This window comes from Phyllobates terribilis, unplaced genomic scaffold (genome assembly GCF_046119375.1).
Source record: "Phyllobates terribilis strain yellow unplaced genomic scaffold, ASM4611937v1 Scaffold_7__3_contigs__length_470593459, whole genome shotgun sequence".
Taxonomy (NCBI): domain Eukaryota; kingdom Metazoa; phylum Chordata; class Amphibia; order Anura; family Dendrobatidae; genus Phyllobates; species Phyllobates terribilis.
This window is the reverse complement of record NW_027362767.1, coordinates 268,679,628-268,694,383: the sequence shown is the minus strand read 5'-3', so window position 1 is coordinate 268,694,383 and position 14,756 is coordinate 268,679,628. Positions and strand designations below refer to the sequence as shown.

Genomic DNA, 14,756 nt, shown 5'->3' with positions numbered 1-14,756 from the left:
AGAGAATCTATTTTAGAGAATCTATGGGGTATTGTCAAGAGGAAGATGAGAGACCCCAGACCCAACAATGCAGACGGGCTGAAGGCTGCTATCAAAGCAACCTGGGCTTCCATAACCCCTCAGCAGGGCCACAGGCTGATCGCCTCCATGCCACATTGCCGCATTGATGCAGTAATTGATGCAAAAGGAGCCCCGACCAAGTATTGAGGGCATTTACTGAACATACATTTCGGATTTTAAAAACATTTTTCAAGAAGTTGTTATAAAGTATTCTAATTTACTGAGATAATGACTTTTGTGTTTTCATTGGCTGTAAGCCATAATCATCAACATTAACAGAAATAAACACATGAAATAGATCACTGTGTGTAATGGCTCTATATAATATGAGTTTCACTTTTTGTATTGATGAACTGAAATAAATTAACTTTTTGATAATATTCTAATTTTGTGAGAAGCACTTGTATTTGCTTCAGCTCTGGATGTGACCAGATCTGTAAAATCTTGTTTTCCTCCTGCAGCTCTATGTGTCCTCAGACAGTCGCTTTAATTCACTGGCCGAGCTCGTGCACCACCACTCCACAGTGTCCGATGGACTGATCACCACGCTACACTACCCAGCTCCGAAACGCAACAAGCCCACCATCTATGGGGTGTCCCCCAACTATGACAAGTGGGAGATCGAGAGGACGGACATCACTATGAAGCACAAGCTTGGTGGTGGGCAGTACGGAGAGGTCTACGAGGGCGTCTGGAAGAAGTACAGCCTTACCGTGGCAGTGAAGACGCTGAAGGTCAGTCACATGACACCCCTGAAATTGATCAGACCCCAGACCAGACCCCTGCAATGAATCAGACCCCTGAAATGAATCGGACCCCAGACTAGACCCCTGCAATGAATCAGACCCCAGACTAGACCCCCTGCAATGGCCCCAGACTAGACCAACTGCTATGAATCGGGCCCCCAGACTAGACCCCCTGCTATGAATCGGGCCCCCAGACTAGACCCCGTGCAATGAATCGGGCCCCAGACTCCTGAAATGAATGGGACCACTAAAAGTCAGTAAACCTGAAATGAATTCGGAGCCCAGGCTTGACCTCTAAACTTAATCAGACCGAAAAAAACAATCTCTAACATTATTTAAACCCTAGAAAAGGATCCTAAAAATGAAAAGGTCTCTGGACAAGTCCCCTAAAATTATTTACGTCCTAAATTGTCTGTCACCAGTTCCCGTCCTGGTTACCCCTTTCCAGATGCAGCGCCAGATCTTTTTCCGGGCTTCAGCTACGTCACCTCATCTATCTGTTTTGGGGGCTTCTTGCGCCTTGTCTTCACTTCACAGATCTTACTTTGTTATTACTGTCTATTTTATTTGTGCCCTCCGACAATCTGCAGCACAGCCCCCGCTATCTCATGTAACTGATCTCCAGGATCAGCAGCCTCCAGAGGAGTCAGACACCGCTTATCTCCTCTACCGTACATTACATAAGCATTCATCTCGTGTTAATGTGCCTCCATATAGATCGCAGATCTCTGCTTTAAGTGCTGGAAAATTAAACTGGTTTCTGTAGGTGAATGGAAAGGCGCATTGTACTGGGCAGGAGGCTGTATCAGACACCATGCACTCCTGTGAGCAGGTAAAGGGCACGGTTTCCATTCACTCACAGCAAGCAGAGGGGAAATCATTCACTTGGCAGTAAGTACATATCTTGAGTGCAGAGTCGGCAAATAAACTTTTTAATATACTTTATGAGCTTGGGTTACACAAAATGAAAAAGCCATCATAATCACGTTTGGTCACCATGGTGATGAGACTTATCGTGACTGCGGAGCTGAGCTTCATCTCATTTCCCGCTTTTTGCTTCTAGGAAGACACCATGGAGGTGGAGGAGTTCTTAAAGGAAGCTGCTGTGATGAAGGAGGTGAAGCATCCAAATCTGGTGCAGCTGCTGGGTATGTATCACAATGAGCCGCATATCCACAGCATCCATTCATCACCGTCACATCCTGTATTATATCCCAGAGCTGCACTCTCTTTTCTGGTGGTGTAGTCACTGTGTACATACATTACTGATTCTGAGTTACATCCTGTATTATACTCCAGAGCTGAACTCACTATTCTGCTTGTGCAGTCACTGTGGACATACATTACATTACTTATCCTGTACTGATCCTGAGTTACATCCTGTATAATACTCCAGAGCTGAACTCACTATTCTGCTGGTGCAGTCACTGTGTACGTATATTTCATGATATCCTGAGTTACTTCCTGCATTATACTCCAAAGCAGAACTCGCTATTCTGCTGGTGTAGTCACTGTGTACATACATTACATGACTTATACTCTACTGATCCTGCGTTTCTTCCTGTATTATACTCCAGAGCTGCACTCACTATTCTGCTGGTGCAGACACTGTGTACATACATTAGATACTCATCCGGAGTTGCATCCTGTATTATACTCCAGAGCTGCACTCACTATTCTGCTGGTGCAGTCACTGTGTACATACATTACATTACTTATCCTGTAGTGATCCTGAGTTACATCCTGCATTATACTCCAGAGCTGCACTCACTATTCTGCTGGTGCAGTGACTGTGTACATAAAGTACAGACCAAAAGTTTGGACACACCTTCTCATTTAAAGATTTTTCTGTATTTTCTTGACTATGAAAATTGTACATTCACACTGAAGGCATCAAAACTATGAATTAACACATGTGGAATTATATACTTAACAAAAAGGTGTGAAACAACTGAAAATATGTCTTATATTCTAGGTACTTCAAAGTAGCCACCTTTTGCTTTGATGACTGCTTTGCACACTCTTGGCATTCTCTTGATGAGCTTCAAGAGGTAGTCACCGGAAATGGTTTTCACTTCACAGGTGTGCCCTGTCAGGTTTAATAAGTGGGATTTCTTGCCTTATAAATGGGGTTGGGACCATCAGTTGTGTTGTGCAGAAGTCTGGTGGATACACAGCTGATAGTCCTACTGAATAGACTGTTAGAATTTGTATTATGGCAAGAAAAAAGCAGCTAAGTAAAGAAAAATGAGTGGCCATCATTACTTTAAGAAATGAAGGTCAGTCAGTCCGAAAAATTGGGAAAACTCAGAATGTGTCCCCAAGTGCAGTTGCAAAAACCATCAAGCGCTACAAAGAAACTGGCTCACATGAGGACCGCCCCAGGAAAGGAAGACCAAGAGTCACCTCTGCTTCTGAGGATAAGTTTATCCGAGTCACCAGCCTCAGAAATCACAGGTTAACAGCAGCTCAGATTAGAGACCAGGTCAATGCCACACAGAGTTCTAGCAGCAGACACATCTCTACAACAACTGTTACGAGGAGACTTTGTGCAGCAGACCTTCATGGTAAAATAGCTGCTAGGAAACCACTGCTAAGGACAGGCAACAAGCAGAAGAGACTTGTTTGGGCTAAAGAACACAAGGAATGGACATTAGACCAGTGGAAATCTGTGCTTTGGTCTGATGAGTCCAAATTTGAGATCTTTGGTTCCAACCACCGTGTCTTTGTGCGACGCAGAAAAGGTGAACGGATGGACTCTACATGCCTGGTTCCCACCGTGAAGCATGGAGGAGGAGGTATGATGGTGTGGGGGTGCTTTGCTGGTGACACTGTTGGGGATTTATTCAAAATTGAAGGCATACTGAACCAGCATGGCTACCACAGCATATTGCAGCGGCATGCTATTCCATCCGGTTTGCGTTTAGTTGGACCATCATTTATTTTTCAACAGGACAATGACCCCAAACACACCTCCAGGCTGTGTAAGGGCTATTTGACCAAGAATGAGAGTGATGGGGTGCTACGCCAGATGACCTGGCCTCCACAGTCACCAGACCTGAACCCAATCGAGATGGTTTGGGGTGAGCTGGACCGCAGAGTGAAGGCAAAAGGGCCAACAAATGCTAAGCATCTCTGGGAACTCCTTCAAGATTGTTGGAAGACCATTTCCGGTGACTACCTCTTGAAGCTCATCAAGAGAATGCCAAGAGTGTGCAAAGCAGTCATCAAAGCAAAAGGTGGCTACTTTGAAGAACCTAGAATATAAGATATATTTTCAGTTGTTTCACACTTTTTTGTTAAGTATATAATTCCACATGTGTTAATTCATAGTTTTGATGCCTCACTATTCTGCTGGTGCAGTCACTGTGTACATACATTACATTACTGATCCGGAGTTACATCCTGTATTATACTCCAGAGCTGTACTCACCATTCTGCTGGTTGCAGTGACTGTGTACATACATTACATTACTGATCCGGAGTTACATCCTATATTATACTCCAGAGCTGCACTCACTATTCTGCTGGTGCAGTCACTGTGTACATACATTGCATTACTTACCCTGTACTGATCCTGAGTTACATCCTGTATTATACTCCAGAGCTGCACTCACCATTCTGCTGGTGCAGTCACTGTGTACATACATTACATTACTGATCCGGAGTTACATCCTGTATTATACTCCAGAGCTGCACTCACTATTCTGCTGGTGCAGTCACTGTGTACACACATTACATTATTGATCCTGTACTGATCCTGAGTTACATCCTGTATTATACTCCAGAGCTGCACTCACCATTCTGCTGGTGCAGTCACTGTGTACATACATTACAATACTGATCCGGAGTTACATCCTGTATTGTACTCCAGAACTGCACTCACTATTCTACTTTGTGTTCCTTATTTAGGGGTCTGTACTCGGGAGCCCCCGTTCTACATCATCACAGAGTTTATGACTTACGGGAACCTGTTGGATTACCTGCGGGATTGCATCCGGGAGGAGGTGACGGCCGTGGTCCTTCTTCACATGGCAACGCAGATCTCATCAGCCATGGAGTACCTGGAGAAGAAGAACTTCATCCACAGGTGTGTAGTCTCTGCTGGGAGTGCACTTATCTCCGTGTATTGTGATGTGCGGCCGCAGTGTCTGGATTCCTGATCCCGTGTCCGCCTCCTCAGCTTCTCCCCATAAACAGTCCGATCGGTGGCTGTTCGCTCTCTCTGCTCCATTATGGCGCCGTATAATAAAGTCTGTTTTGTGAGGTTTTTGTTTTTTTGTGCAGGGATGTAATTACTCTGTCAGCGCTGCTCCTGACCCTGCCGCCATCACCGCTCATGGTCTTAAGTGCTGAAACAATTTGCCATGTTGATTTGCGTGAACAATACGGAGGCCGGGCAGCGCTGAAAGCCGACTCACAGCAGGCAGCGTCTCCTGAGAGAGCAGCACGTGACTCCATGGCATTTCATGTCTGTTCTCCGGGAAATTGAAGTTTTATTAAATGTCACCATCACTGCAAATGTTCTCCATTTTTTTACGACGAGGACAGAGGGAGATTGTATCTTTACCTGCCAGTGAGGGGTTAATCAGGGAGAACGGCAGCGACTACATACAACTCTTCTGCAGCCTCTTGTGCCATCTCTGGGCATCTCCGTCCTATGTGAAAGCGCGGTCAACGCTTGTCATCCATCTTTTATGTAAATAGGCAGATTTGCCATTCAGGACTATGGGAAAGCTGGGAGTCCGCCTCCATATGGGCAGAACTGTAGAAGAAGACATGGACCGCACATCCAAAAATCATACGATGATCTAAAGCCGCCAGGCAAAAATGTGCAAAACTGAACATGAGGTTCTTAGTTTATCATTCTGATCAGACTGTATGAAGCCCACTGCCACGTTTCGGCGAACCTCAGTGGGTCCCTAGCCGAAAAGGGGCAGCACCGTGCACAAACACCAACCCAGCAGCAATGCGTCTGGCAGTGGGCTTCATACAGTCTGATCAGAATGATAAACTAAGGACCTCATGTTCAGTTTTGCACATTTTTGCCTGGCGGCTTTAGATCATCGTATGATTTTTGGATGTGCCGTCCATGTCTTTTTCTACAGTTCTGTCAGCCCCCAAATGGAGTGTGAAGATGGGGTCACTCAGCTTTCCCAAAAAGAGAAGAGACTAAGCTGGAGCTGCAGGAAGAAAAGGGCAGTACCTCGATGGCTGATACCAGAAGAAAACCGCTTAGAGAGGCTTAGTCACATGACCATACTTTCTAGTTATTTCTACCTTTGCAGAACCCACCCACCCCCGGGTCCTGATCCCATATGTGACTGGGACGGACTGGAGAATTCTGCCACTGTGCATCATGTGAATAAACCCCAAAGAGGGGGGCTCCTTTTATATTTGCGATTGGAGGGAATCCCGCTGTATGCAGTAGGATAACCCCAGGGGGCTGAGGCTGTTCTGTTTTTGGGGGGCATTGGGGCGCACTTCCTGACATCCCATAGTAACGATCTGGAGCTGTACAGATGAATCCTCGTTATCGCCGGTGCCTTGTAGAGGATTTTTAATTGCCTATTGTCCTAATCAATTGCCTCCAGTTGCCACGAAGCCCCCTCTCTGTGACCTTTACTGTGGGCAATTAGCCGCCACCCGTACACATTCTTTGCCATCGGATCCCAGCTCCTAGCAATGTAATGAGAGGACGATGTCCCCCCGCTCCTTGGCTGGGTGAGACCACGCTTACTCCAGTGAGAGCTGTGTGCGCTGCTAATAACCGCAATTGCCAGGCGGCTACTGAGCTGCTAGTGCCATAGATCAGCGACTCGGCAGCGTAGTGGGCATTTCACCGGAAAGATGGGGTAATGCCGAGCGCCCACTGGGCCTGGCAAATATCCCCCAGGCTTGGCAAGCAGCCCCCAAACATGGCAAGGGCCTTCTCCAAGCTCAGTGGGGTACTCAAGCAAAATGAGCATTTCTAATATGTGGTGTCACAAGCTACGAATTTTGGAGGGTCTGCCCTTTTTCCTTTTCATGTTGTGCTCACAAGGGAGGCTGAGATTCATAGATCCTAGTGGTCACTGGTCACTGGTCCATGCTGTGACCCCAGAGTCCACATGTCTCGGATCGCCATGTACCCGGGGATAGCCGCCATGTCTGTATGGGCTGGTAACGCACTTGTCTCCTGCCCTCGGGATGCAGCCCGCTCAGCTCCACACTAAAACAATTGATGGAGAAGCCAGAGTTAATTGGTTAATTGCAGATTAATTAGGGGTCTCTCTGGATCACGGCCGGTCAATGATGCACGAGGGCCGAGCTCCTGGTTATTAGCTACTATTTCTGCAACTGCCCTGACCAGGACCATTAACCCTAAGGGCAGAAAATATGCAGACTCCATGCTGAAGCCTGGCCTGGTGCAAGTACCCTGGGTGTGAATATTTTTGCATTTGTGTGTAACTTGGATATTTTGGTTTCTTTTGTCTGCAGAGACCTCGCAGCCAGAAACTGCCTCGTTGGAGAAAACCACTTGGTGAAAGTCGCTGATTTCGGGCTCAGCCGCCTGATGACTGGTGACACGTACACTGCCCATGCTGGAGCCAAATTCCCCATCAAGTGGACTGCGCCCGAGAGCCTGGCCTATAACAAGTTCTCCATCAAATCTGACGTCTGGGGTGAGTGGGATGGCGCTGCCCCTGAATAAGACGAAGCTTCTCTGCTACTGATCCCTACAACTACTCCTCACCACAGGACTCTGATCCCTATTACTACTCTCATCCTCTTCCACTACTTGGTTTCATCTTCTTTCCCTTGCAGCTTTCGGTGTTTTACTTTGGGAGATCGCCACCTACGGGATGTCCCCGTACCCCGGCATCGACCTGTCGCAGGTGTACGAGCTGCTAGAGAAGGATTATCGCATGGAGCGGCCTGAGGGCTGCCCGGAGAAGGTCTACCAACTCATGAGAGCATGTAAGTGTCCGCACAACATCCAGAGGTGACCTCAGGAGACAATTGCTGAAGTAGCCATTCCCCAATACAGCAAACTTCCTTTAATCTGGAATATGTTTGTGCCCGTGTTCACCGGATCTCTCCCTCTGGCAGGCTGGCAGTGGAGCCCTCTGGACCGGCCGTCCTTCGCTGAGATCCACCAGGCCTTTGAGACGATGTTCCAGGAGTCGAGTATCTCGGACGGTAAGGATGATAGGAAAGGACGTAAGGTCAGCAGCTAATGAGCTCTCCTCCTGTACATGCAATGTTGTGTGGATCCTTTCAAGATCAGAAATCTCAGAAGCAGGACCATCTGAAGTCACTACAAAGATGCGGACTGTTCATTACTGGGGAGTTCGTTACTCGGGTAGCGCTGCCGCTTTCATGTCCTTCTATGAATCTTGCCATTTTCTTCTATTGTCAGTCCCCTTTCACCATCCCATCTTCTCCGGAGCTTTTGTAAGAACTCGGGGAATTGCTTAACTAGTAATTCCACCATTCAGTTTTAAGGTGCCACTCACTTCCTCATCTGAAGCTTGATGCCGTAACTTCTCCATATACCTCCCCGGGCAAGAGCAGGATCGACAGAAGTGTGGAGTCGTCACATCATCACCGATGCGGCGGCGAGCGGTGCTGGACAGCCCCTGTAATAATACCGAGGGGTCGGAAGAACGTCTTGCAGAGCCGGCAGCCTGCGTCCTTCTCACCACGGGGATTGCGATTCCAAAATTAAAAGGAATTTAGGGGATTATTATTTAAGCATTTGGAACTGTCTTAAAGGGGTTGTCCAAATACTGTCCTGGTTTGTTAGCTGGGTTTCCTGGCAAGAAGCTGATGATATAATCCGCTGTTATGTGCTATAGCGCCTCTGCAGGAGACATGAAGCATTGTGCCGTATCAGTACCGACTGTCACTTTTCTGCCCCTCTCTATAACCTGCGTGCTGTAAGGTTTGTCTCGGCAGACAATGGCACATGTTACAAAGGCTCTGCACAAATCCCAGACAATGTCAATGTTGGAGCAGACACCTGGTATCGGTATTTATTTTATTTTTTTTAAACAATATTGTGATTTTTTTTTTTTTCTCTCTTTTTCCTGCCATCTGGAGTAGCGCCTCCATTCCACTAATGCATTAGCTTTTGCACCAATAATTGCTCTTACTAGGGGCTGAATACATCATAAAAGGCGGCTGCTCTCAGCCATTGTCCTGGAGAGCTGCACCCACTTTCATTTTTTTTCTTCCCTCCCATGAATGTCTTTGTGGAGTAATTGTTGATTGATTGCTCTGGGGATAAATGGCGGTTCTTGTTTCCAGCCGCGGGGAGCGCATAAAACTCCGGCAATTCATGACGTACGCCTCGCAGACTGCAGAAATGGAGGTGACTAATGGCAGCGCTTACATTATTCCGGGGCATCATCGCCTGCCTGTAACCAGGGAGCAACCCTGTGGGCAGAGTGGCCTTTTATTTCTTACACTGCTACCAGCACCTACAGCTCTGTTCATCCTGAGCCACCTGATTCATGTAGAGAATAAGACAACTGCATTGCAGAGAGGGACGGAGTGGTTCAGGTTGGGTACTTAGGGCCTTTGCAATGACTGTGCCCATTGTGGGAGGTCAGAAGAGATGCGTTGTGATGTACCTAGCCCACACAAGGTTGTCTTCACTGATACATTGAAACAAGCTCTTCAGCTGTGCAATTATGCTATTTTTCTATTTATTTTTTTTACAGAGGTGGAGAAAGAGCTGGGGAAGAAAGGCCTAAAGGTGAATGTCAGCTGCCTCATGCAGGCCCCCGAGCTGCCGACGAAGACCAGGACGACCCGGAGGTTGACCGAGAACAAGGACGATAATAACACAGATACCTCACACAGCCGAGGAGCCGCCGATCAAGGTACATGGACGCCCAAGCTTGTAAGATCTGGGTTTGTGGAGCTTTTCTGCAGCTCCTCTTATTGGCACCTAAAGGGTGTGGTACATGTCAGTGAGTAGGAGCCCCAGGGATGGTGCTCGAGTTTGGGGGCACAAGGACCTAGGGTTTGCCCCGTGGGTCAGTTTTCTGCTAAAAGTGCAGCGGAGAACCTTGCAGCCCCTCTTGCGGTTCCCAGAGCAGGTGCAGGGTCCCTTCCCAGGTTGCTCACTCCAAATTTGGTGACTTGAGACAAACTTGTTACAAAGGATTTTGCCTGGTTGTTAGGATGTGTATCCATAGTAACCCGATGGTCCTATATCCCTCCGTGTGTCTCCCTCCTCAGTGATACCGTCCTCTCCTTCTCTTGCAGATGATCTGGAGCCTGCCGCAGTGTCTCCTCTCCTCCCTCGTAAGGAACGAGTTGGTGCAGCTGATGGTGGCCCCGAGGATGAGCGGCTGCTCCCCAACAGTAAGAAAACCAATCTCTTCAGCACACTGATCAAAAGGAAGAAGAAAACCGCTCCTACGCCGCCCAAGCGCAGCAGCTCCTTCCGAGAAATGGAGCCAAGGTGCTTGGAAGGAGACTGCAGAGACGCCAGCAATGGAGGCGATATCGATTCAGCGAAATCCCCAAGTAACGGGACTGCCATGACCAATGGCTCTGTGCTGGGTGGTACACTCTTCTTAACCCCACACTGGAAAAAGTCCATTGCAATTGTAGGACGGCAGCCACAGCCAGCAGAGGAGGACGGGAGCAGCACCAGCAGCAAACGCTTCCAGCGGTCGTCTTCTGCCTCTTGCATGCCACTGGGGTCCAAGGACATGGAGTGGAAGTCAGTCACACTGCCCCGGGAGCTGCCCTCTACCAGACACATGATGGATATCTCTAGCTCCGGAGGTGCCCAAAAAGCCGACAGACCAGCCCTGCCCCGTAAAAGAGGCAACGAGGGAAAACAGGACCTTTCTTGTTCTAGGGGGGCGGTCACACCGCCTCCCCGCCTGCCCAAAAAAACAGAGGAGCCCGCGGACGAAGTCTTTAAAGATGCCGATCAAAGTCCGGGCTCCAGTCCTCCCAGCCTAACACCAAAATTACCGCGTAGAAAACCCTGCGGCCCGACGACATCTTCCCCCTTACAAAAAGAGGAGGGTGGGAGTATAAAAACTGCTTCCGAGTCAGTTTCCACTGGGAAACAAACCCTAAATGTTGGGAAAACTGAGACCGAGCTTCGTCTCAGGAGACTAAAAGCCACCGAACTGGCAACCAAGGACAAAGCGAAAGTGATGAAGGTCAAGCCGAGCCCCCCTTTACCACTGTCCAGCCAGACCTCCCAGTCTTCAACCAGCATCGGGGCGAAATCTGCCAAGATCTCCCCCCAAAACCTTAACCACGACACCAGCACCAATGAGCCAAAGCACAAGGCCAGCAACCAGAGTGAAGACCACTTAAGAACAAGCCCTGCGGTGACGGAAAATGCCAAGAAAACCGCATCCACCATCAAGCCCCTGTCTACGGAGAAACGGGTCGGCGCCCAGACTGTGACAGAGCCCCCTCAGCCGCCGGCGGCTTCTTCATCCTCCACTGCCTTCATTCCACTCATCTCCACCAGAGTTTCCTTGCGCAAAACTCGACAACCTCCCGAGAAGCTGCTGAGTGGAGCAGTCACCAAGGAGACCTTGCTGGAGAGCACTGCATGCCTGCGGGCAGCCATCAACCGGAACTCTGAACAGATGGCCAGCCACAGCACCGTGCTAGAGGCTGCCAAGAACCTCCATGCCTTCTGCACCTGCTACGTGGACTCCATTCAGCAAATGAGGAACAAATTCGCTTTCCGAGAAGCCATGAGCAAATTGGAGAACAGCCTCCGCGACCTGCAGATTTGCCCGGCCGCCGCATCCACAGGCGGAGGACCCGCCACGCCTCAGGACTTTACCAAGCTGCTATCATCTGTAAAGGAGATAAGCGACGTGGTTCAGAGGTAGCACCTCAGTGCGGAAGACCGCACCAATATAAAAGCTATGCATCCCAGACTGGTGGTCCGCATCGTGCCCCCTGGCATTCACAGGTGGCTGCACATCACCCTTCGCCTTCACTTTGGTTTCACTTGACACGGACCTCCAAGGTCTACAGGTTCCTTCCTCGCATTATGGACGCATTGCAGCGCTGTGACCTCCCCACTCCCTATACGAGCCGCTCCGCCAGGTATTGGGGAGGGAGAGCGTCTCCTTTCTCCCACTGCACATATGAAAGTGGCAAGGAGTTTCACGGCTCTTGAAACATTCCAGAAAATGACCTCTCGCACATCGTTGGCGGCGCGGTCTTCCGTTAACCTTTCCCATGTGTCACCCGGCCGCTCTCGTACGATGGCGCGAGATGCCTCCTTCAAGAAGCAAAAACTTTCCAATTTTAAGTGCAATTTCCTTCCTTCCTTTTGTGTATTATTCTTTTTCAAACCAAAATCAGTTGGACGGCGGTGCCACACGTGGCCGTATCAGTGGTCAGCGATGATCCAGGGCCCCGAATCTGTGCAATTGAAGCCCTTCCCCTTCTCGCAAGAGACTGAACCAGCAGTGCCTCCCCCGACACCATCGTGCCTGTGTATTATACTGCAGCCCCTCTTTTTAGTCATTTCTGTGTCCTTGTTTCTTCTTCCCAAGACTGTACAGGTTTTATCTATGTATGTCTATAATGTGCACATGTAGATGCCTTCTGTGAAGAGGTCTGCCTCTGGGGCTGAAAGGGTAAAGGTGCCTGTAATAATGGCGGCCGAGCTGCAGGACAACACATCCATGGTCGGACTCCATTTATTACAATTTTTTTTTTAATCGCCTTTCAGTTTCGAAGGTCGTGTCTGCTTTGCTGGTCACTTGGTAGGCGCCCCGTAGGGGACAGTGGGCTGGCTGCCCGTGATGGTAATCGATGCCTTTTTCAGTGCTTCGTGCTGTTGCCTTAATCGCTCGCTCTCAGCAATCATTAATAATCACCTGCCCCGGCTGAACCACGCCATCCAAAGCCAAAGTGCAGTAATCGATAATATGACCATATAATACATGAACATGTACATTGTTTACCTTGTGCTCCAGAGCTGCAAATTACCAGTGCAGACACTGGACAGATTTCAGCTCCTGAAGCTACAGAATGCTGCTCTCCTAATGAGACACCGGATGAGTACTTTTCACAGCTGGAGATAATGTCACCTGTAATATGAAATGTGTTTTGCCGTTTTTTTCCGTTAAACGAGGTTTCGCGAGTAGACTGCTGGCATTTGTGTAATGCCGTGTGGCAGCACTAGCCACTCGGACCTGCGGGCGTGTACAGATCGAGGATAGCTCAGGCTTTTAACCTCCTCATTACCATGGTGGCTGCCATTGCTGGAGCGCGGCTTTCTGCGGATCCATAGAATCAGAGATGAAAGTCTCCAGTCCAAGCCAGCGGCACAGTGAGGGCAGCACGTGGTACAATATACGATGTGGGCAGCAAGGTACGGCCTATATACACCTATATAACATTCACATCCGGGGTCCACTCGGCTCATGTGTCACTGGCGCGTCTGGCGATGATGTCACTTCCTGTAGAGAACGTTACACTATGTTTCTGTGATGTCACATCTGTGACTGTTTTACAATTTTGTCAAAATACAAAACATTTACATACTCCTGCCTCCGCCTCTAATTTAAAGGGGCTGCACAGAAATAGGAGGTGTGTGGTGGTGGGGGGGGGTAGTTATTGCAGAAGCAGGGCCACTCCGACATACAGGCCGCTTCTGGTATTGCGGGTCAGTAACATGTAAGTGAAAGTGATTTGAAAACTTTCATTTTGGTTGTCATGGTTATATTCAAGAATGAAATCCTCCATTCTTTATACTGCAGGTTACTTGCAGAAAACTAGAAATAAAATTCTTCAAAATATAAAAGAGGATTAATACAATCAGCCATAACTTTAATACCAGGGTAGAGAGCAGCGTAATATCTGGTATATGGGGCCGGGCAGGGGTGTGGATATTATCAGCACGGCATCAATTGCTTCAGCAAGAGCTAAATTGCAACTTGTTGGGTGTCCCTCCGGCGGGTCTTTCAGGGTTTTTCCGGCATATGGTGGGTCTTGTGGGGTGTTCCCGGTATATGGCAGGTCACGTAGAGTGTTCCCGGCACACAGCCGGTCTTTCAGGGTGTTCCCAGTATATGTTTGGTTTCGTGGGGTGTTTCCGGTACATGGCGGGTCTCGTGGGGTGTTCCCGGTATACGGCGGGTCTTGTGGGGTGTTCCTGGTAAATGGCAGATCACGTAGAGTGTTCCCGGAACACAGCTGGTCTTTCGGGCTGTTCCCAGTATATGTTGGGCCTCGTCGCGTGTTTTATGGTGCACGGCGGGCCTCGTCGCGTGTTTTATGGTGCACGGCGGGCCTCGTCGCGTGTTTTATGGTGCACGGCGGGCCTCGTCGCGTGTTTTATGGTGCACGGCGGGCCTCGTCGCGTGTTTTATGGTGCACGGCGGGCCTCGTCGCGTGTTTTATGGTGCACGGCGGGCCTCGTCGCGTGTTTTATGGTGCACGGCGGGCCTCGTCGCGTGTTTTATGGTGCACGGCGGGCCTCGTCGCGTGTTTTATGGTGCACGGCGGGCCTCGTCGCGTGTTTTATGGTGCACGGCGGGCCTCGTCGCGTGTTTTATGGTGCACGGCGGGCCTCGTCGCGTGTTTTATGGTGCACGGCGGGCCTCGTCGCGTGTTTTATGGTGCACGGCGGGCCTCGTCGCGTGTTTTATGGTGCACGGCGGGCCTCGTCGCGTGTTTTATGGTGCACGGCGGGCCTCGTCGCGTGTTTTATGGTGCACGGCGGGTCTCGTCGCGTGTTTTATGGTGCACGGCGGGCCTCGTCGCGTGTTTCTGGTGCACGGCAGGCCTAGTTGCGTGTTCCCGGTACACCTCGGGCCTCGTCGCGTGTTTCTGGTGCACGGCGGGCCTCGTCACGTGTTTTATAGTACACGGTGGGTCTCGTCGCGTGTTTCTGGTGCACGGCAGGCCTAGTTGCGTGTTCCCGGTACACCTCGGGCCTCGTCGCGTGTTTCT

At 49.5% G+C, this 14,756-nt stretch overlaps 1 protein-coding gene across 2 annotated transcripts in view; it reads left to right on the top strand.

The window, feature by feature from the left end:
• Window positions 1-13,345, top strand: part of ABL1 (ABL proto-oncogene 1, non-receptor tyrosine kinase) — a 112,836-nt gene extending 99,491 nt beyond the window's left edge. For both annotated transcript variants that reach the window (XM_073640713.1, XM_073640712.1), the window contains exons 4-11: window positions 522-794; window positions 1,870-1,954; window positions 4,719-4,896; window positions 7,287-7,471; window positions 7,614-7,766; window positions 7,899-7,988; window positions 9,515-9,676; window positions 10,065-13,345. In XM_073640713.1, the coding sequence (XP_073496814.1) occupies window positions 522-794; window positions 1,870-1,954; window positions 4,719-4,896; window positions 7,287-7,471; window positions 7,614-7,766; window positions 7,899-7,988; window positions 9,515-9,676; window positions 10,065-11,674 (2,736 nt within the window). In that variant the 3' untranslated portion in view covers window positions 11,675-13,345. The remainder of the gene's footprint in view (window positions 1-521; window positions 795-1,869; window positions 1,955-4,718; window positions 4,897-7,286; window positions 7,472-7,613; window positions 7,767-7,898; window positions 7,989-9,514; window positions 9,677-10,064) is intronic.
• Window positions 13,346-14,756: the final 1,411 nt, after the last annotated feature.